Source organism: Vulpes lagopus, chromosome 24, assembly GCF_018345385.1.
Source record: "Vulpes lagopus strain Blue_001 chromosome 24, ASM1834538v1, whole genome shotgun sequence".
NCBI lineage: Eukaryota > Metazoa > Chordata > Mammalia > Carnivora > Canidae > Vulpes > Vulpes lagopus.
Window position 1 is genome coordinate 17,044,244 of NC_054847.1, and position 22,520 is coordinate 17,066,763.

A 22,520-nucleotide genomic window follows, 5' to 3' on the forward strand; every position below is an offset into this window, starting at 1 on the left:
ATAAGTGATATTATAAAAGAGAAAGGTAAGTTATAAAGTGCTTATATATATGCATATCATAGCCATTGCCATTAATATGAGAGCTACAAATAGAGACTAATTTGGGGGTGTTGTATTGGAGACTCATGTAATCTGAGTGACATTGACTTTGCTGCCCTGGTTTTTCCAAAGCAGTAACAGCTTATTGGTGAAGTTCCAAAGAAAACAGTACAAGCATCCCTTGATTTACATGGTTATTATGTTTCTGAGAAATTCAATGTATATTAAAATGGTGCCAAAGAGTTAGATTCTGTGAGCCCACATGGAAGCCCAGCAGGGCACATGCAAGCTGTATGGGCAGAGGACAGCCTGCCTCGTGTAGGACTATAGCCAGTCGTGAGGCATCTGCACCCCCTGTCCCTCACTCACAGATTCACAGATCAAGGTAGCACCCCAGTCTTTGTGAGAACTGAGAATGCTCTTACCAATGTCCAGAAAGTTCCCTTCACATTACTCCCTGAAAGGGATACAAGAATAAAGGTGGAAGCCAGTTTGAGTGGTAAATTTAGCTGTCAAAGAATGGACTCTTCAAGTCTGGCCCCCACTTTGTTCTTAAAATAAAAGCTCTGAATTTAGAGTTTTGCTGAATCCAGATTGTCTTTATAAGTATTGATGCTTCGTTGTTATGCTAATGATTAGTCCTGAAACCATTACCAAATTCTCTGTTTTTCTGGTCGCCTTATTTCCCTTTCTTCACATTTCACTTGTGCCATTACGTGTCCTCCTATGACTTTTCTTATGCTTAACTGTGTGTCCTCACCCCTGTTTTTTAACAGATCTAGGTGATCTAGGTGATTTTTAGGGCTGGGATATGACAGTTAAATTTTCATTGTATCTTGGTGTCGCTTTGGCAATTGAAGCCACCTGTAACAGCCAATGTGTCACCTGGTTTTGACATTTCCAAGTGGGATTTAAGATCTGGAGCTATCACTCTTTTATTGTTCTTCAGTTATGGGACCTCAGGAGGTTTTGATCATCAGGGAGAGACAAAAATGTCTTGTTAGCTACGCGAGTACAATGCCATAAAAAGCATAACGCTTCATCTACCACAGAAGGTTTAGGAAAAAAAAGTATTTGTGAGACTCAGGTGTTCTGTCTCTCTCTTCCAGCTGACTTCCCAGCATCCTTATGCTGAAGTTTTCATCGGCCGGCCCCACGTTTGGACAGTTGACCTCAGCAATCAGGAGGAAGTGGAGGATGCCGTGAAAGCAATTTTAAGTCAGAAGGTTGTGTCTTTTATTCCATTTTTCCCCATCTGTACGATGAACTAAAATGTGTGGAAAGCCTCACAGGCCTGCTGGTTGAGTAATTAGAACATTTCTGTGTCAACTTAACTCTGGGATTAGAAAGGAGCTACACTCTAGGATTTGGCCCAGGGAGGGATGGTGGGTGCTCTGGCAGATGGGAGTAGAGCTGCTGCCCCTGTGTGCGTGGATCCTACAAAATCTTTTGGCATGACTCCTGGGTCGCAGATACAGTAGTAGGAGTTTGAATTACGCTTGTTTCACTGCCTAATTATGGAGCTTTCTCAGAGGTCAGAAAACACAGACTTGCTCCCCTACAAAAAAGTTAGGATGATAGGAACTATTAAAGAAATACCAGGAAATGGGTTTTTGTTGTTGTTGTTTTTAAAGATTTTATTTATTTATTCATGAGAGACACAGAGAGAGAGGCAGAGACATAGGCAGAGGGAGAAGCAGACTCCATGCATAGAGCCCGATGTGGGACTCGATCCCAGGACTCCAGGATCACTCCCTGAGCCAAAGCCAGACGCTTAACCACTGAGCCACCCAGGCGTCCCTGGGAAATGTTTTTATATGGCCTTTATTTATTCGGCTTTTTTGCCTAAACCCATCTATCTATCTATCTATCTATCTATCTATCTATCTATCTATCTATGATGGAGACATACTGAGCACAAGACCGGGGGTGGGGAGGAGGGAGAAGCAGACCCGGCACTGAGCAGGAAGCCCTACATGGGGCTCCATCTTGGTATCAAGACCCAAGCCAAAGGCAGATACCCAACTGACTGAGCAACCCACACACCCCTTAGCTAAACCTCGTAATATTATTTTGTATAAGTAACATTGCTGGATTCTCATCATCAATTTAGCAGACATTATGTACCTACTGTATGCAGAGCAACATCTTACTGCCCAGTGAAGAAGGGTCACATTAACCTCTCTCAGCTCCCAGACTGTCTTCCACACCTTGGGGGCACCCTGCTCTCTGAACTCCTGCTAGGACATTATTTATACTCTCTTACAACTATTTAGAAGAAGCAGTATAGGCATGGTTTAAAGAGGACAAGCTGGAATTAGCTTGGGGTTGGGATTCCAGCTCTACCACCTACAAGCAGTGTCCCTAGGGCAGTTACTTAACCTCTGAGTCTTAGTTTCTTCATCTCTTTAAGTAGGCTAGGATTACCTACTATATAGATATTTGTAAGTATTCAATGAGATAATGAATATAAAGCACTTAAGAGGAGCATCTACCCCATAGTAAGTGTTTAGTTGGTATTATTAAGTCACTATTAGTATTACACATACAATATTCTTGTTTTTGTTATTGACAGTCTGGATTTACATTAGACTGTCTGCAACATGAGAGCAGGAAATTTCTCTCACTGTTGTGAAAGTGAGTTACCTAATGGATTGAGAGAAGGAGGAATAGGTATTTGCCAAATATGTTTAGTGCCAAGAACAACATGCAAAAATGGAGAAGTGGAAGTTGGGGGATTCTTTCTGGAAAATAAAGCACTAGGTAAGTCTTTGAGGATGAGTAGGAATTGGCAAAGCTAGTACCTAGAAGGACATGGGTTCAAGGCACAGTGTGAGTAAAGGGGAAGAGGTGGAGTGGAATGTGGCCCCGCTGGGCTGCCACAGAGTATCAGCCACAACAGCCAGAGCTTCACCACCAGAGAGTCATTCCTGTGGAGACTGATGCTAGGATAAATATATTAAAAGTTTTGGTGAAAAAGGTGGACGATATATGCAAACAGATGGGGAATTTCAACAGAAAGCTAGAGACTTTTTCTCAAAGCCAAAGGAAAAAATGCTAAAGCTGAAAAATATAGCAGAATGAAGAACTCTTTCAGTGGCCTTAGCAGAGAAAAAATCAGTGAACTTACCAATAGACTTATCAAGAGAAATTGTCCAAATTGAAATAAAAAGAAAAAATGAAATTAAGAAAAAAAACATACGAGACCTATGGGACAATATCAAACAGCCCAATTTATATATCATTGGAATCTCAGAAGGAGGAGAGAGTGGCCAGAAGACATATTTGAAAAGATAATGGCTAAGAATTCTCTGAAATGAATGAATGACATCAACCTACAGATCCTGGGAGCCCAGTGAACCCCAAGCAAGATAATTATGAAGAAAAACAAGTATATCTTATTGCCAAAGTGCTGAAAACAAACAAAAAAAAAAAATAGGGAAAAGATCTTGAAAGCAATCAGAAAATTTTATTGCATTTAGGTGGTTAGCAATATGAAGGACCACCAGCTTCTCATCAGAAATAAGGTCCTTCAGAGACAAAGTGTAGGGCCTTTAAAACAGGTCATAATAAAGATTCTGGATTTTATGTTAATTGTGATTGGAAGTTTTGAGCAGGGAAATGGCACGACCTAGTTTACATTTGAAGTCATCAAGAGAAATTGCAGAATATGTGTGACTTAAAATCCTATGGTTAGTAGGTAGAAGAAATAGGACTCAACTCCTGGCCTTCTGCACCTTCTAAAACCATCTGTCATTGAGTGATGCCAGGCCACCTCTGTCCAGGGTCAGCTGATCTTGAGGAATTGTACTCTGACTTAGAGCAGTGAATGGGTACTAGAAGAGACGGGACCTCTCACAAGACAGGAGGTAAAGAGAGAAGAAAGGAAAAGGTAGGAAGATAATAGAAGGTTTCCAAGGCCAGCAGGAATTACACAGTGCAGCCTGCAGGCATCCTTCCTGTGGCCATGAGAGTAGCGGTTCTTGTCCCACAAAGCAGGACAGCCAAGAACATTTCCCCCATGTCTCCACAACTGGATGTGGTCTCAGCATTCCCTTCCATTCCATTCCCCAAAGAGGCTTTGACTTGTTCCTGAAGGATTATCATGCAGAAATTACCGTGTGCCCCCTGCCCCAGTCCCCACAATAGCTCCTACATCAGAAGCTCACCAGTGTTCTTTTATATCCAAAGCCAGGAGTCTGGAGAACTTTCCCATACAGAGGGCCCTGTTCCTGTCCACAGCAGGAGGACTAGTGAGACTCACTGGCTGGGGTGGTTTAAGAATGCAATTACCTTTTTTTTTTTCTTTTCCTTTCTTTTATAGGAAAATCATTGGGCTTCATATTATTTAAAACTGTGAACAGGCCACAAAGCGATAAATGAATCAGCATCCCTTGGTTAAGTTTGGTTGGTAGGAGGACACAGGAAGAGCCATTTTGCCGTGTTTATTACCTTCAGCCTTTTGAATTAACTCATTTCCATTTCTAATGGCTGCTCTTTGGAATAAGTTGTAGGTATGGCCCCTGAGTATTCAGGCTGCTTCCCACCACATAATTGAATCCGTTGATGTCGTGACAGATGGCCGCCAATGTTTATTTCACTCCAGAAATTCTACTTGTCACCACATAAATGAACCTGATATGCCAAGTCCTCTGTTGTAGTTTCTTTCTTTTCCTTCTGTGAACCTTTGAGAGGAGAACCTTTCTGTAGGCCAGTCACAGATAGCCTCTGGAATCACCCAGAGGTTGAGTAAATAAATAATCTTAAAAGGAAAGAAAAATTTTCCTTTTCATGTGAAGGGCTATATGTGGGTCTGAGAGGGCAGAGCACTTGCAGAAGGTTGAGGTGAGAAGGAGCTGGCTTGCCACATGGAAGTCAGTTTTCTAAGTATTTTGAGCTCTTCTGTGGTGCTTTGTTGAGGAACAAGACGACCCGTGTTCTTGCACAATAGTCCAGCCCCAGTAGTACAGTACCCTCAGCTCAGCTCCCTTTAGCTCAGCTCCCTTTAGCTCTCCCTGGATAAATGTAGGCAGGGATGGCTGAGATAAAAACTCTGTGATGTATTATATGATTGTGGGTTTGAAAGCCTATTATGAAATTAACAGTCATGGTTAAAGATTTCACACGTAATTTGTGAATCAACACACAAAGAAAGGGGAGAAGGTGCCCTAAGACCAACTGCTTGGCTGCCCACGGAAGGATGTCTTCTCTGTCAACTGCCCCGTGTTCCACAGGCCTCAACCCACAGGTGTTCTGTCCAGGTCTCCACCCTGTAAACTTAAGATAAGCGAGTGTAGACCTAAGCAGGAGATGTTGATGGTGGCCCTCTATCCTGTTGCTGGCAAGTACTGTGGGCTCTCTGAAGCCGTCACAGACTGGATTGCTAGTGATTTTATCCCAAGTGTAAACGTGAAATTTCCATTTCACATTGGCAGTGCTTGCTGGATGCCACAGAGTTGGCACAGATGCCACAGATGCTCACAGAGTTGGCACAGATGCTGTGCAGCAGAGATCAAACCCACATTTCTTCCCCTTCCCCAGGTGTCAGTATAGTGATGAGATTGCCTCTCCCACCCCAGAGAAGCACCTTCTGGGATTTCCTGCTGCCTTCAAATAAAGCTTAAGATCCTAAGTATAGAAACCTTTTTATGGACATCCAGTGAACCTCTTCCCTCTTCTCAGCCTTGTCTCACCAGCCTTTACAATCCCAAGCTCTACCCTCCTGCTCTTTTTCTCACGTGTCTCACCTTCCACTACGCGCCCTACCACCAATGTCTTCCACATCTTGGTTTGCTGGAATCCCAGCTGGCTTTAAAAGCCCAGCATGAGCAGAAGTCTGCTTTTACCTTCTAGCTTCCTGGGCACCTTGGCTGAACTCTTAGAGGCACTTTATTACTCTGATTCTGCCCCCACGAGTTCCCTAGGTACATGCTAACCTTACTGTCTAATGCAGACCAGGGCTTTTGTCACCGTCATGGGTCCTTAAACCACTCATCACGTGCCCTTCTCATAGCATTGAATATGCAGTCATTTACTGGGTGTTTGCTGCATTCCTGTGTGGCACACACAGCCCAGCAGCCATGGGGCCTGCCCTGTAAAGCTTAACTTCTCACAAATTATACTCCCTGCCTTTTGTTGAATGCCTTCTGTGTTTTGGAAGCCAAACTAAGCACTGTACTTTTTTTTTTTCTTGTAATCTTCACCACAGTCTAAAAGAGGTAGATTTTTCTTCTTACCATTCTGCACATGAAGAGCCTGAGGCTCAGGGATGGTGGGTAATTTGATCAGGGTCCCACAGTGAATGAGGAGCAGAGGCAGTTTGTAAACCCAGGTGTATTGACATCTAAGTTCATAGTCTTTTCCCCTCTCGAGGCACCTGAGTGAATCAGGGGAGGATTGGGTAAATGTCCTAGGTTCTGTGTCATCCTCTTTCATGAGACCATGTTCTATTTCCACAGATTGAGCCATACATGCCATATGAATTCACATGTGAGGGAATGCTGCAGAGAATCAATGCTTTCATTGAAAAACAGGTAAGGCTCTGCATTACACCAGGGGGATCTCATGAGAAGCTAAGAGCTCACCATGCTTCTCTAGTTATTTTCCTACTTGTAAGACTCCAGAAGATGGATAATGGCTGGGTGGAATTTTGAAGCATTCACTGTCATGGTCCCAAGAGACTTAGTCTGTCCTTGGTTTAAGAATGTTCTTTATGATGGTGGAAGGTTAAAATAGATATTTGGAATGGGAGGGACTTGGATGGTCAAGGTAAAGACCTCCTGGACCATCAGACCTGTGTTCGAATGGGTTCATGAGAACTTGGATAGGGAGCGGGACAGAGAGACAGTTCTCTGGTCCTGCCTGGCTTTCATTTCACACCCTACAAAAGGCGGGGGCTGAAACCAGGGGTTCCTAAGCACTCCTTTAATATACGTTCAATAATTCCAAATATGTTAGGACTTTCTAGTGGTTTTCAGATATCTTTTCAAACACGACCCCTTTTCAAATGAAACTTTACATGAAACCGAAGTATAAAAAAACAGATAAAAGGAGGGCTTTGGTTCTAAAGTGGGGGTGGAGGTCCAGGAGTCCACCACCCCCAACAGTGCTTGCGAACTATGGCTTGTACTCGTGGCAGTAAAGGCCAAGAGCACCACTTCCATCCTTCTGTAATATTTTAATTCCTTAGTCTTCAAAAGAAGCTCAGAGCTACAAATAGACAGATTCAGAACCCCTGTAGGCAGGGCAGTATGAACTCCTTGACCGTATTTCTGAAATGGGGGTCTCCTCTAAAAAGCAAAGTAGAGTGTCTTCAGATGATCAAGAGATCTCTACACAATAGGGGATGAGGACCGTGCAGACTAAAATAGAAATGGTGTATTGAAAATATAAGTAGGTGTAGAATGGGGGTCCCAGGTTGGTTTCTAAGGAAATGTTTGAGACGACAGACTAGAGAGCCCCGGACAGTCCTAGAGGCTGCTGTTGGAGAGGGAGAGTGGTGAACACAGGCTTCAGGATGGCACGCCTGATGTTCTGGGCACTTATTAGTGGCCAAAGGACATGCTCTGCAGCCCCACCATCTGGGTTCAGTCCCACCACAATCTTGGTTGTATGACTTGGGGTTCATTACTTAGCCTCTCTGGGCCTTAGTTTCCTCTCCTGTAGAATAAGGATAATAAAAGACTTCTTGGGGCACAAAGTGCTTAGAACAGGGCTCCTGGATAGTGCTCCATAAATGCAAACTAGTACTGTTGATTACTTATTATATATGATATTACGTATCCTATTACATTATATAATTATATTGTGATATAACATAATACAATATGACTCATGCGACTTGACCACAAGAGCTAAGCATGTGAATCATCGCTTCATTCAGTCTCTATATAATGCCTTGATTGAGAATGACCATATCAGCATCCTAACTCAAACAGCCTTTTACGTACAGACTTCATGGCAGTGCACGCCAGGCATGTCCCAGCACGTTGTCTCATTGAGTCCTCATGGTGTCCTGCGAGGTTGCAGGAGTAACCTCATTCTCTGGATAACGGGGACCGAGATTTGCGATTGTGGGCTCGGACGTCGTGGACTCAGGTTCAGTGCTGGTTTGGTCTGAGTCCAGGCATGTCCTAGCAGCATCGCCGGGGCCGCAGGCAGTGACAGGCGTCCTGGAGCTGGGCACAGACCCATATCCATCTACCTCATGGAGCTGCTGGCCCTTCCTGAAGGCACTGAGAGGAGTGGTGGGTTCTCCTCTGGTGGTGAAATTTAAGCTATCACCGCTCTTACCACCGTCACAGGAATGAGCTGACATTTTGCCAGGACTCCCGCAGCTGCTTCTGAAACCCGCTTCCTCCTCTCCTGTCCACTTCCTCTCAGGGAAAACGGGTCCTCAGCACCACATATAAAAAGACTTTTTATCAAGTTTATTTGAAGGCTGCTTCCCTAAGACTCTTGAATCCTAGCCAGTCCTTAAAAGTTCTCCTGTGGCCTGTTGTCTGTGAATCTATTCCTAGCTTTCCTTTCAAACAGGAAGGTTGCATTCCCCAGAGTGACCTGGCTAAATGCTCCATGGTGCAGGAGCATGCCTGGTCCATGCGCCTCTATGTCCCAGGTGCCCTGCCTGCCACGCAGTAGGTACGCAATAACTCCCACTTGAAGGAGCGAATAAAAATGAATGAGAGTGTGTGCACATGCTTGCGCTTTTTATTCATGGGTCCCAGGAGCCAGGAAGTTCATCTTGGACTTTATGATTTAGGATACATGCTAATAAAACTGCCCTTTCACACCAGCTCCTCAGCACAGACTCCTGCAGAGTCCTGCAGTTTGCAGAAATCCAGAGCTTTCTTTTTGGCCTGCTATGGTCGACTCACCCATCCACCGTGTAACCGGGTAAATGCTTATCAGCTGGAGTGCGCTATGGACCGTGCTGGGAAGTAGGGGAGATGTCAGGGGATGAGTCTCGTCCTCAGGTAGCTTTTGGCCTCACAGAGAAGTCAGTCACATCCACAGGCAATGCCACCACCATCACCAACGGTGACGTGACCTGGATGCTTAGGGATCGCACCACCCAGCCTGCAGCGTGGGCAAGGGGGAGAGATGGGGAGAGTCTGTTCAGAAGCGTTCTGCAGGAGATGAATCCTGACAGCAAACTGAGGGGGGCCGCTGTACAGCTCAATATGTAAAGGCCTAGGGGAAGAGAGAGGGAGGTGAATTATTGGAAGTTTAGCTGTGGCCTAAGAGAGATGATGTGAGAGACAGGGCTGAGGAGGAAACACTTCCTGAGAAGATGCGGCGGCTCAGCCGAAGAATGCAGGTCTGATTCTGGGACAGCAGGAAGCTAAAGAAAGGCTTTAATGCAGGATGAGAGCAGTGAGACTCGCAGATTGGCATTTCAGGAAAAATCATTCTAAGAATCTTCTGTTTGGGGCATTTTTTGTTAAATGCTCTCTTGGTGCTGTCAGACAAGCCAGAAAGAGGCCGGTTGTGAGATTGTCCCAAGCCGGGGGGGGGGGGGGGGGGGGGGGGGGGTTGAAGCCATACTAGCCATACTGTTTGCCCAACTTTAGAGGGCAGATGGGAAGTCAAGACCTATTGATTCACAGGTTGGGTCTTCAGCCACTAACAATTCCCTCCCGGCCTCAGTATTTTAGAGCTCAGGGTGTTTGTTATTTTTGCAGCTAGAATATCATCAAAGAGCAGTGAGACTGGAGAGAAGGGTGTTTCTGGTCTGAACGGAAAAGCCGCAAGCTCTGAAGAAGTGGTGGCAGCTCAGGCTTCCCGTGCCTTCAGCTGTGGGAGTGCTGCAGCCCTAATTAGGCTGATCTCTGCCTTCAGAGTCTTCCGTGTGATCTGCAAGGGGAACAAGGACGCTTTTATCTCAGAACCTTTTCAAGGTTGTCCATCATGCTCACCCAAGGCAACGGGAGCCAGAGGAAGCCAATTGACAGCAATTGAGAAAGCTCCAGGCTTCAGTGTCCCGTTGAGTGGTTGACAGCTGGAAACCTACCCCATACCCAGCCAACCCCAGGCTCACTCACCCAGTGGGAAAGACGCCTGACTTTAGGGAAACCACTCACTTTTTTCTCCTGATGGCCTCCCCTGCACACACCACCACCGCTTTGCTGATTTGGGGTTGCATGCACTTCTAAATCAGCACTCTGTAAGAGGCCCTCTCTCTAGCAGCAGGGGAGGACTGGGGGGTGGTGCCAAGGCGAAAATCCCTTGTAATCTAAGATCAAGAGCATTATAATTCTTCCCTAACCCGAGTGTGCAGGCCTGTTAATCTTCTCATGATGCATTTCTTGGGAAAGGTTTAGGTATTTGCCTCGGGCCAGAGAGTGTAGAACAGGTTCTTTGAAGGAATGGAAATGTTCAGTTTGCTTTCTGAAAACCATCCATGTGTTCCTCACTCCTGTTTAATACTTCCTGTAAAGACTCTGAAAATACCCGGAATGATTATGCTCTTGTTATTTTGCAAAGAGCAGGTAATTCATGTGAAAAGCAGTCTGACAGTATGGAGGGGAAAATGAGTGGCCTCCAGAGCCACTGTGGAATCTGCTGCAGCTCCTGGGAAATCTGGCTTGCCTGAGCCCATCTTAAACTCTCTGGCAAGTGTTCTAGATGCAAGGACAAGCCTGTTAGTGAATCCGGTTAGTCCAGCGTAGCAAGCAGCGGTGGAGGTGACGGGTTGCAGGGAGAGAGAAAGAGGAGCTGAAAAGGGGACAGGGGTGGCCCTAGTTTGGGGAATGTTTGCTCTTTTTTTTTTCCTTTTTTATTTTTTTTAAGATTTTATTTATTCATGAGAGACACAGAGAGAGAGAGACAGAGACAGAGACATAGGCAGAGAGAGAAGCAGGGTCCATGCAGGGACCCCGATGTGGGACTCGATCCCAGGACTCCAGGATCACGCCCTGGGCCAAAGGCAGACGCTTAACCTCTGAGCCACCCACACATCCCTAATGTTTGCTCTTTGAAGAAGTGGACAGCTGCCGTTGGCCTGGCCACCCCTGATCTCAGAGAGACTGGCTGTGTAATGTTTAATTCTGAAGCCTGGAGCCAGGTCCCATGCCCACTCTCTGTGATCTTAGGCAAGTTCCTAATCACATCATCCTGTTGCTTCTTCTGCGTGTTGGCAATAACACTACCCACCCCAAAAGGTTGATGGGAGGAATCAAAAGATTACTGAGGGTGTAGGGCCAAGAGCAGTGCCTGACACAGAGTAGGTCCTCGAGAAGCCTCAGCTACTTGCTGCTACAGGAGCCCAGGGCCCAACCAAGGCAGGCTTTTTAAACAGCTTCATCCATATGTGAGTTACAGACCATAAAATTCACCCCACGTAAGGATACAGTTCAACGATGTTTTAATCACATTGATAGAGGTGTGCAATCACCATCAAGCTCTACTTTTCTAGCATTCCCATCACCCCAGAAAGCTCGCTTGTGCCTGTTTGAGTCTTTGCCTCAGTCCCTGGGCAGACACAGATCTGTGTTCTGTCTCTGTGGATTTGCCTTTCCTGGAGATTGCGGCTTCTCTGACTCGGCCTAACGTTAGTGAGGTTCAGGCTCATATAGCGATACTTCATTCTTTCTTATTATTGCTGGTTAGTGTGCCACTGTGTGAGTGTACCACTGTTGTTTTAGCCACTTGCCAGGGGACAGATGTGTTTGTTTCTAGCTCTGGGCTGACATGAAGAGTGGATGAACATCCACGTGCCTGTGGATGTAGGTTTTCATTTCTCCAGGGTAGCGCCTCAGTACTAGAAGAGTAGAGGATGTGGGAGGTCTGTGGCTACCTCCTTGAGGAGTGAGCTTCTTGGCTCATTGATGTGCGTGTGTAGAGATCATTCCTGGAGATAGGGTGCTACAGCTCGGCGTCACAGCGTACTGTGTTCGCGGTACCTGTGGAGTCACAGATCCACACCCGCTACTGGCCATCAGCTCACTGGCCGTCTGGGGATGAAGTCCACTCCTTTGAGGACAGCACAGGCTGAAAATGGGAGATACCAGTGGGCCGCTGAAATGTCTTTAATCCAGTCAGTATTTACCGAGCACCCTTTTGTGGCAGACCCTGGATCTCTCAGCTATGACATAAATAAACACGTGTGTTCCTTACTTCTCAAATAGCTGGCCGAATTTGGTCCAAACCCCAAATTCAAGGCCTAGAACCTGCCTCTTCCTTTTTCTTTTTTCTCTTGTTCATTTTCCCCAAATTCCTGGCCTTACTTCCTCTAGATCCTGCCCCCAGGCCTGTATCTACACTTTCTTGGCTGTACACAGTGATTTTCTACAGAAATCCACTTGGACCTGATATGTCGTGAATGTAGTAACTGTTAACAGTTTGGCCAGGACTGAGTAGGGCTGGAGGGTTTGTGGAGGAGAGCCCATCACAAACCATCCAGGAGGGAGGGACAGGCCGGCGCCTCCACCCCATGGGGAGGGGCAGGGGGGCGGCACCCCATCATCTTCTCTGCTCTTTGGCTATTTCTGGGAATCACGTTTTCTCTATGCTGTGACTTGGCCTTCACTACAAAGCCAGCGCCCTTCTTTTCCACAGTGAGTTGTCTTCACTTGTTCAAACATTGCTTTTTCTCATAAATTTGTTGACAATAAGCCTTTCTTATTAGATTCACTGCAGGAAAATTTCAGAATCATCAAGAAAATTTAGGGGAATTTGGTGACCGGTTGCAATAGTTGTTAGAGAGGAATGCAGATGTTCTGTGTTCTAAATGGGCGTGTTAACCAGGTTGGAACTCACTGTGTCTCACTCGAGCTGTATAAAGCCTCGGGCTGTATAAATATTGTCCCTTTCTATTCCTACTACTGTCAGAGGCCCAGGATGCTGAAAGCATTCAGTTCAGTTCAACAGCTCTATATTGTGCACCAATTATCTGCAAAGCACCATGTTTGTGGGAAGCCACTAGCTCCTATTCCGCCTACGAAACCCAGCCCAGAAGTCCCTGTTCCCTGGAAGCCCTCCCTGATTGCTTCCACTGCCACACGTCCCAGCCCCACAGAGTTGATCATTTACGTACTCTCAGTGGCCTTTACGTCCTATTTGGCCATCTGCTTTCTGCTGTTCTATAATTCTTTTAATGTTGACCTCCCTTACCAAACTGTGCGCCGAGCCTTTGAGCCCAGAGACTGTGTTTCATAGGTATGTTCAAGTTTCCAGCACTTAGCACAGACTTCAAGAGGTTTTTGGTCAGGTTAGAATAGATGAGTGAGAACCCTCAAAGCCACCACATGATATGAATGTTTCCTAGAGGTGTGTTTGAACTCAGATACCTGGGTTAGTCTGAGGCCAGCCTCTCCCTCCTGCACTCCTTCAGGGCTTCCTAACTGCCTCTGCTCTTGCCTCTACTCCTGCTCCTGCCTCTACTCCTGCTTCTGCTCCTACTCTTGCCTCCGCTTCTGCCCCTACCTCTGCTCCTGTCATCTCTTCTTGGCACATCCTCTCACTCCACTGCCCAGAACTCTCCAGGGGCTTTCATCTTACTCTAAGGAAAAGCCAAAGCTGTACGCAGTGACTCCCTAAGGCCTCCTGGACCTCACCTTTGCTACTTCTGGCCCCCACCATGCACACTCTCTGCTCCATGTAGAACTCCCTGCTCCTCTGGAAGCCTGCTGGACATTCCCTTGTCACAGCCTCTCATCCTGATTTGCCTCTGCCTGGAATGTTCTTCCAAATACTTGCATGGGTCACACCTTTACTCCTTGGGTCTTTTCTTAAATGCCCTTTCTCAGTGGTGCTTTATCTGTTTACCCTCTCCCCCAGCAGTCTCAATCCTTTTTCTTCACCTCATTCTCTTCTAGAGGTGTGGACCAGGGAGGAGTTCTGAGCCCTTTGGCTTTTCTGCTTCTCAGCAAGTATTTTGTTGAATGAATGAATCAGTGGATTGGCCAGAGGAGGAGTGCCCTCAGTGAGATGAGGGAGGTGGACATCGCCACATTTATCTGTTCTGAGGCAGAATGAAACAGAAGGCCTCTAGCCTTTCACAAACGCCCAAAAGGGTCTTGCACCTAAACATCAGAAGACACTTGTGACCGGGGCTGCCAGTACAGTTGTGCCCTGCACGTAGCTGGGCCAAAGACATGGCTTCCATGTCAGTTCTCATAGCTGATCCAGGCAATTCAGCATTTACCCTCTGGACCTGGTAGCAATTAATGGTCTACCTAGGAATATCATCTTTACCATCTCTAGATGCCTTCTGAAGAGTGAAGAGGTGAAAGCAGGCAGAGAGCTCGAGGGCCATCTGTGGATATCCCCTGCCTGGAGGCCAGAATCGCATCCCTGATCCCCACCCTCCCTCCTGCCTCACCTGGCATCCTGCTTACCAGGATGCCTTCGGGCTTCCCAGAGGGTTCACCAAGCCTTAAAATGGTCCTGCTGCTATTTTCACTATTTCTTATCCCACTGGCCCCCAAAACAGACTCCTAAGAGAATGCCAGGCCAGCACCCTGGTGAGCCATGAGCAAGGGTGTCTGGAGCCCAAAAGCTCGTGTGAGCTTCCATAGGGTGGAGGAGCTGTAGTGGTTGACTAGGAGATGAGCCAGTGGGGCAGCTCCACCCTCTGGCAGAGCCTTGAGGGCACATCCCTTCGAGCAGTCCCTGCGATGCCATCTTGCCCTTTCCCACATGAGCTGCGGGGGCCCCATTTATTCAGGGCCGCCCCAGCACCTGCAGATGCCCCACATCGCAGTGTCTCAACCCCGTACAGGGTGGAGGAGGGCCCAGAGGAAGGACACGAGTGTCAGTGGAGCACCTGCTGCTGGCCAGTTTCTGTCAGGTCCATCAGCCCCAATCTGCCTTCCCACTTGAGGCGCTTTCCCTGGTGCATCACCTCCTGGTCTGACACAGCAGAATCTTTCTCCTTGTTCTTGTTTTACCCCCTGGACTGCTTCATATAGCACACGAGGCTGAGAATGAATGAGAAACCACTTCTCAAGAGTCCACCAGACTGACCAGGTATAGGGATACTCCCCTCAGCTCTAACTGCCTATAGGTGTCATCCAGGGAGAGACATTCTGTATTTTCTTACAAACCGTAGAAGCCAGCATTGGAGCCTTAGCTGTCATGGGTTTCTGGCCCCCAAGCCTAATCCAGGGGCAGGCCAAGCTAAGTCCTGGAAGCAAGGAAAAAAATTCTCACTTGACCTCTAGTGACATGCCATGTAATCTGATTTGCTTTCCTATATGTCCGCCCATTCTGTACAGGTCACACACAGGCTTTGGTGTTGCATTTAAAGTCTGCTTTTTATAAAATTTAAGAGCTATAGAAGTTCTCGGATTGCTTTTAAAGAATTAGGAGCAAAGCTGCTTGCATTAGCCAGCCAGAGAAACAAACCGAGAAGCAACGCTTAACCTTTTCCAAATATCTGTGCACCCGCTCAGCTCTCATCAATAACTCCATTGATCATGGGGTGTTTTCCTTCTTCCTATTTGATGACAGCCATCCTCATGGGATGGACAGCGTGTCAAAGGTCAGCCGATAAGTTTCCATATGCTTCCAGGTAAGAGAGCAGCAGCCATCAGCGAACACAGTGATACTATTGGGGGTGCCGTAGGTCTGTGCAGTCATGCCGTCACCCTTAGGAACAGCGTCCAGTCCAAGGTGACTGTGCTGCCCATGGCTTAGCAAGCACAAGGATTGTGTTCAAGATTCTTAAGACTGAGGAGTCAGACAGGGTCTTCCTGCCCGGTTCCTGGTGGCTTTGGAGTGGGACACGCTGCTCACATCATGCCTGTGCCTCCCTCTCAAAAGGTTAGGTTGGGCCCTAATGTCTCTCAATAATCCAGGGTATCTGTAGTATTTCTGCATTGTTAGGCTCTCTGGAATGTACTGTCTTCAGCTGATGTGAATCCACCTTCAGGGTACCTCAGACACGCAGTGAAGGGTTTCTCTTTGTTGGCCACCAAACTCACTTAGGCTCTCAAGGAGTCCAGTAATAGAGTCATGTGAGGCAGAGGGCCACAGTGGGTTTGCCTTACTTGTTGGGGTCTCGTCATGGATTGGAGGAGACTAGAATGGCACCCAGCACTGAGTACTCACTGCCTGCCAATCGCCTTTCTCAGCACGTAACAGCATCACCTCTTTCAGGAAGGAGGTAGGGAGAGGCAGGAGCCATAGGAAGTCCTCACTATCACCATCTTCCTTGTCCTAATGAGACAGGATGTACCCTCCGCTCTTTTCTCTTTTGCTCACTGAAACTAATACAAGAACAAACTTAAAAAATAAATAAATAAAAACTCAAGCAATACAAAAGGGCCCCCTCTGGCCTGTTTTCCAGGGCTGCACCCACTTCATCACTAAGGACCAGGCAGTGGCAGGCCCCACCTGCAGTGTTCCACATGACCAGCCCAGGGGTGGGGATGGCATGAAGCATTTCCTCTGTGGATGCCAGTTCTGGGAGCCCTGGACCCGGAGATTATAAATCAGCAAGGAAAGGAAACATGAGGAAAATAAAAATATTCCAGAAGGGACATTTGTTGAAAGGTGAATTTCCTTAGCACTCCAGACCATGTCACTCCATTTCCCTCTCAGTGGCATCCACACCAACCTGAGAGATTCTCATAGGAGCCCGTGCACGTTTATAAGCACCTCCGCAGCTTCTTTCACTCCTCGGGATGTCCAGAAAAGGTTTCCATGTCAGTACGTAGAAATCTGTTGTGTTTTAGGGTGTTATTTGAGTTTAAACAGTTAGCTAATTAAATACAGCTTTGAGTTTATTTCACGTCTCTAGCTTCTACTCTGACAATGCCACTGTGGTATCCTGTGTAGGTTTCTTTGTACCCTGTGTGTCCCCATATGTCTGTAGGGTGGATTCCTACTGGTGGAATTCAGAGCCCAGGATCCTGAACACCTCTGAGCACTCCCGAGGGCGAGCCCGCCCCCAGAACGGTCAGGCGAGCCTGGCTCTCCGGGTCTCCTACACGGACAGCACATTCTGCAGGGGGCCACCCCTGGGACTCAGAAGTTGGCTGGGGTTCTAAGCCCAGTGTGCTAGCAGAGCGAGCTCCAGGTGCCACAAGGGTGTGAGTTCCCTCCACTGGTAGCTACTCAGGGTTGCCTCAGGCACAGCCCAAGTGAAAGCCTGGGGTTCCAGGTCACAGCTCCCTGTTCCTTGTTGACGCTTTCTCTGGCCTTGCTGGTCTGTCCTCTGGTCCCCCAGGCTGCCCGTTCACCAGGTGACCCGCATCACGTCCTTTTGCCCACCCCTTGTCTCCCTGGGATGTGTTAGTTTCCTGCGCTCCCTCTGGATCCTGGAAGGGACTGGCCCTGCCCCATTCTGGGCACCCGCACAGGAGCTGCTAGGGCCTCTCTTTGCAGGGGGGACCAGCGTACTTCACCTCCGATCACAGGTCCTCAGGCTGTTTCCCTGGCTGTGGCCTTAGTGCAGCATTACAATCGTCTTCAAGCCTTGAGCCCCCACCAAGGTGCCAACCCCACAGTGGGTTCCCTTAGCCGTGTCCTTGCAGACCCCTCCGCTTCACAGTCACAACCTGCACTCACAACATAGCGTCATGCTAGGTAACTGCCAAGTTAGGTAGACACTGAACAGGTCTTTGGAATTGGAGCGGAGAACAGAAGAGCTGGTGAAGGTGGGCCCGACTTGGAGCTTCAGGGCTGGAAGCTTCCATAGCGAAGCTGATGGTCCTGACAACGAAGAGCCACTGCTCGCCACCGGCCCGTGCCGCTGTTCCTCTCGCCCTCTAGTCCCTGCGGGCCCTACTGCTGTCCCCTCGTGGATGAGGCAGCCCCTGGTAGAGAGAGGTGAAGACCGGGTCCAGTGACACATTCTGGCTGGGCCTGATTCCCACCGAGTCCGCCTGCCCCCCTGGTCTGGGCAGCGGGCAGCCCAGGGAGCCACCCCGCCCCCGCCCCGAATCCTCACTTCCTTGACTAATGGCTCCTTGTCGTTTCAGGACTTCTGTCACGGGCAGGTGATGTGGCCACCCCTCAGCGCCCTGCAGATGAAGCTGGCGGAGCCCGGGCAGTCCTGCAAACAGGTGTGCCAGGAGAACCAGCTCATCTGTGAGCCCTCCTTCTTCCAGCACCTCAACAAAGACAAAGACATTCTGAAGTGAGTCCTGTGGGTCGGAAGGGCTGGCCCGAGCTTCAGCTGGGCTGAGAAGGCCAAGGTTCTCGGGGAGCAGGTCCCCCAGGACCCCAGAGAGTTAGCCTGGTGGCTTTGTTGTCAGGTGGATGAGGTCACCTGGCGTGCCGCTATATTTAGAACTCCAGTGGGGATGTCGTATTGGTGTAAATAGTGTGTGTTAGGGATTGGAGATTGCAGGAACTGTTCGGTTTGTTCATGGTACACCCAGGGAACTGCGGGCGTGGAGACAGACCTAAAACCATGAGCCTGGAGGGCCCCACCCCTGGGCTCCCCCTGGCAGAGGCTGGGTGTGCAGATGGCCCCTAGCAGAGCCTGAGCGGTGCAGGGGGCAGGTGGGAATCTCCAACCCTGGAGCGCAGAAGGAATGAAAAATCCGCGTCAGGAGCTGGCATCGAACTGCCCGCAGTAAATCCCATTACCACCTTCCCCTCCTGCAGCTCCTGTCCCCGCTTGCACTCAATGCCAGCAGCCTTGGGGCATGGAGCGTTGCCCGGGCACGTCTGCCGGGTTCCTCAGCAGGGAGGCGAGGGCGGCCCGGGGAGCACAGGCTGGAGCAGCGCCCACATGGGGCCCTCTGGATGGCTTGAGTTCTTCCCCTCATGCCTGCGTTACTTGCAGTGATCCTATTCACCTCCCTTGGCATTGGCATGTGCAGATCCCACGTTTCTACGTGAGGTTTCTTTTGGCCTCTGACTTGTGACCCCCTGTCAGCGCTAAATCTGTGCTCCCCGTTTTTATGACACCCACCCTGGGCCTCCTAGTGCTTAATTACCCACGACCCTGCATAGCTCTGGTTAAGTGCTTTCCCTTGAGGGACTTGCTGCCCCGACCCGAGGTATTCGGTAGAGGAGTGGTACTGTCCAGTCCTGAAGAGGAGGGTTAAGAAATGGGCTAGACTCACTGCTCATGACTTGCCTCTCTCTGCTCTGGCTTCATGCCCTGTTACAGCCGTTGGCCACTGTGGCTATCTGGGCACAGAGGCCTGAGCTGGTGGCCTGGTCCTGTCTGTACATCTTATTATTCTCAAGCATGGAATAAAACCGTCCTTAGAGAGCTTGGCCTCTCGCTTCTCGCCTTGCAGGAAAGCTCTCCTGAGGAGGGATGTGGAGGATGCTGGTTTTTCCCTTTTTTTTTTTTTTTTTTTTTTTTTTTTAATGTGAAGATCAAGATCAGAGGCTACTTGATTCTACTATCAAAGGCCAGAAGAGAGCTTGGCACCCTACTCTGTCACCAGTGAAACTTTGTGAGAGGGCGTGGTGGTCTAATATTTAGGGAAAGACTAATGATATAGAAGCTTCCATTTCCGTAGCATGGAAACCTGAATTCGGGGTTCCAGGAGGGGCTTCCTACTGGCTCCTTTTGTGGAAAACTTCCGTAGCAAGGTAGCTTTCTGAGAACCCCTAGTATCTCCCTGTTTATATGGAAATATGGATTCCCTGGGGCTAGACTAGGGACTGTGTTCACAGATCTGACTACGTGCGGTCTCCATCTCCACCTCTGCAGGGGGAAACGTGAGAAGGTGCATCCCGAGAATGGAGCACCTCTAAAGCACGGCCCTTCCTTCTTGCCCGGGCAAGAGTCAGGGCTTCTGCCTGGGTCTGATGATCAGGGCCTGGCTCAGGTGGCACAGGGCCCCATACAGCTGGCCTGTCTCTGGAGCAAAGGTCTAGGTCCCATGGAGGGACAGAGAGGGGAGCCCGCAGGTTAATTTCTCTGTTCTTTCAAGTTCTAACCTATAAGATGAGGCAGCCTGTGTGATGATGAGGGAATGTGCAGCTGGTGGCCAAGATAGAGCAGAACAGCCCCTTCATCCAGAGAGACTTGGGCAGTGGATCAGCCTCGAGGCTGCCAGGCTGAGGCTAGAAAAGCCGGTCCCCTCCCCATCCTCCCTGTCCACCTCCGCAAACCCTGCAGAGCCCATGAAGGCGACGGCCTCATGGAGCTGTCCTATGTCTAGGCCCTGTGCCTTGGGATTGCTTCACACCTGTTTCCCAAACCCCACTATAGTTATGTGGGTTTTCTCCCAAGGAGACAGCAATGAATGCTAATTTTGTAATAAAGCTGTCTCAAATTAATTCCCTGAATATAAGAGCCCTGTTAAGTACCTTGTTCCTGCATTTGTAAATACCGATAATGTTGTAAAACCCCAGCTATCTGGTGGTCTGTTGAGTGCCTCCTCAGTATGAAGCAATCCTGGTTCCTCCATATTCATGGCCAGTTAGCAAAATGAGTGACTACTACAAGCCCATGCTACTTTTCCTTCTCCAGCGTGGGACACGGTTCTCAGCTTAAGTTCCTTTTAGTCTTTTGATGCCCATGACCTTGAAGAACCATTGAAGAACCATCCATCCCCGTTGTGTAGTAGGAACTTATATCACATAGATCAGGCCCTTTGGAGTGTCCTGTGCTGTCATCTTGAATTAGGGGCAATCAGGCAGCTGGTCATGGAGCTGCCTTTCACGCAGGGCACGAGGTAGGTGCTAGAGAGGTGCCCACAAACTTCTGTGCGCAGAACGTGCATGAATCAGTTGTGCTAACACAGACCAGGGGGCGGGGGCCGAGAGGCAGAGGCCCCGGGAAAAGCCAGAATCGGAGCTGGGTTGGCCTCCTAGGAAGGACCTTGGCTCCATAAGTAGGAACACATGTTAATGTGATACCTGGTTTGTAATATTGCTACCTTTTCAAGTTACATCTTCTAAAACTATGAAATGGTTGAGTTTGGCAGTTCTATTTGAAGATGGGGAACTCTAAACCGTGAAATCTAGACCATGAGCACTGTGGCACCTGAGTCAGAGAGGCCACGAGTGAGTTTGGGGGACTTGGTGGACTCAGGGTCAGAATAAGCAGAGCAGGGTGGGTGAGGGAGGAGAGGAACTCAGGGGCAGGGAAGGGAGGAGTAAGACCCGTAGATGGGATCCTGCTTGCATCCGTTCATCCTGTGTCTGTCTGTCTTGTCGGGAGGGAGGGATAAGTTGTTTCTACCCCCTCAGGATGTCGGCAGCCCCATGAGGAGGTGGGGCTTTGCCCTTTTAATCTAGGTCCAGAGCTATAAATGTAAACCAAGGGCCGCTGGCCTCAGAAGCCCCTCCCATCCTGTGAGAGGCCAGCTGGGGGGAGTTCAGCATGGCAGGGTCCTACAGAAGGGGAGCGGCAGTGCGCTAGGAGTCTCTGGGTGGGAGTGAGAGTATGTGTGGCGGAGTGTGTGTGTGTGTGTGTGTGTGTGTGAAAGAGACACAGACAGACATCACAGAACAGGGAAGCAGACGCAACAACATGCATGCTCTGAGAAGGCGAGGGCTCCCCCGGTGGGGCGTGAGGACTGCTGGTGCATGGAGGCTGGTTCCAGATGCGCTCCAGCAGTTGGGGAAAATCAGCTCACCCCCCTGACTTTTGCCCCCTAATTCAGCAAGGACAGCGCAGTGCTCTTCCTCACTGCCCAGGGCTGTGAAACAGGGACCTGCACGCTAATGAAAGGGGGAGCTCCCTGGGGGCCAGGCGGTTGGACGGCATCCAGAAGGGTCTGGAGCCATATATGCCCAGAGCCCCACGTTGACCGAACCGTCAGGGAGCTGCCCTGTGACAGGTCACGTATAGTTCTGGGGAACAGTGCTCCTTGAGCACTTCGTGGTGGTCTTTGGGCATCATTCCCCACCAGGCTGCTTCTGCTGCGGCCTCTGTGGACATGTGTTCGCAGGCTTGTGTACACGTGAGCTCACATCCTGGGAGCACGTACCTGGCGTCTGAGCTGGGTAACCAGGGGCAGGAGGCTTTCCTCATGGCTCCTGACAGTTATACCCCTGCTGTGGGGTCTGAGAGTTGTAGAGATTCCCACACCCCTGGGTAGCCGTGTACTCGGCAGGTGGCTGGAGTTAAGACAGAGCAAGTCCTAGAATTCACCTAAATAAGGAAATAACCTAAGCATCACCCTTATTCTAAAGCTGTGTTCCGTATAGAAACCTGGAAGGCACAGATGAATTCTGGAGAACCCTTTCTGTGGGTAGGCCAGTCGGGGTATCCTGTGAAGGACCTGGTAGCCCAAATCTCTCTCTTTTTTTTTTTTTTTTAGAGAAATCCATAAATCCCCACTTCCTGTCCTTGTTTTCATGGTCTGTGACCTTATCTGTCCGGGTGCCTACATCTTCCAGCTGCTACACCAAGACCAGAGATGTTACGGCTTTGAGGGAGCTCGCTGGTGACTACAGGAGCACCCTAAAAGTGGGTGCTGCCTTCCTGAGCATGAAGAGCCAGGCAGGCAGGCTCAGAGAACTCACTAGAAGCCCTAACTGATGTGCTGGGAACTGTCCAATTCGTGTTGGCAAGGGCAGGCGTGGGCCAGGCAGTTCGTTGGCTGGAGGAAGAC

At 48.9% G+C, this 22,520-nt stretch overlaps 1 protein-coding gene across 5 annotated transcripts in view; it reads left to right on the plus strand.

Annotated features, from left to right (window-relative positions):
* The window catches only part of MGAT5 (alpha-1,6-mannosylglycoprotein 6-beta-N-acetylglucosaminyltransferase), a 286,577-nt gene that overhangs the window by 256,443 nt on the left and 7,614 nt on the right, over positions 1 to 22,520 (plus strand). For all 5 annotated transcript variants that reach the window (XM_041739318.1, XM_041739321.1, XM_041739319.1 and 2 more), the window contains 3 exons: positions 1,149 to 1,265; positions 6,498 to 6,572; positions 17,967 to 18,124. In XM_041739318.1, coding sequence (XP_041595252.1) covers positions 1,149 to 1,265; positions 6,498 to 6,572; positions 17,967 to 18,124 — 350 coding nt within the window. The remainder of the gene's footprint in view (positions 1 to 1,148; positions 1,266 to 6,497; positions 6,573 to 17,966; positions 18,125 to 22,520) is intronic.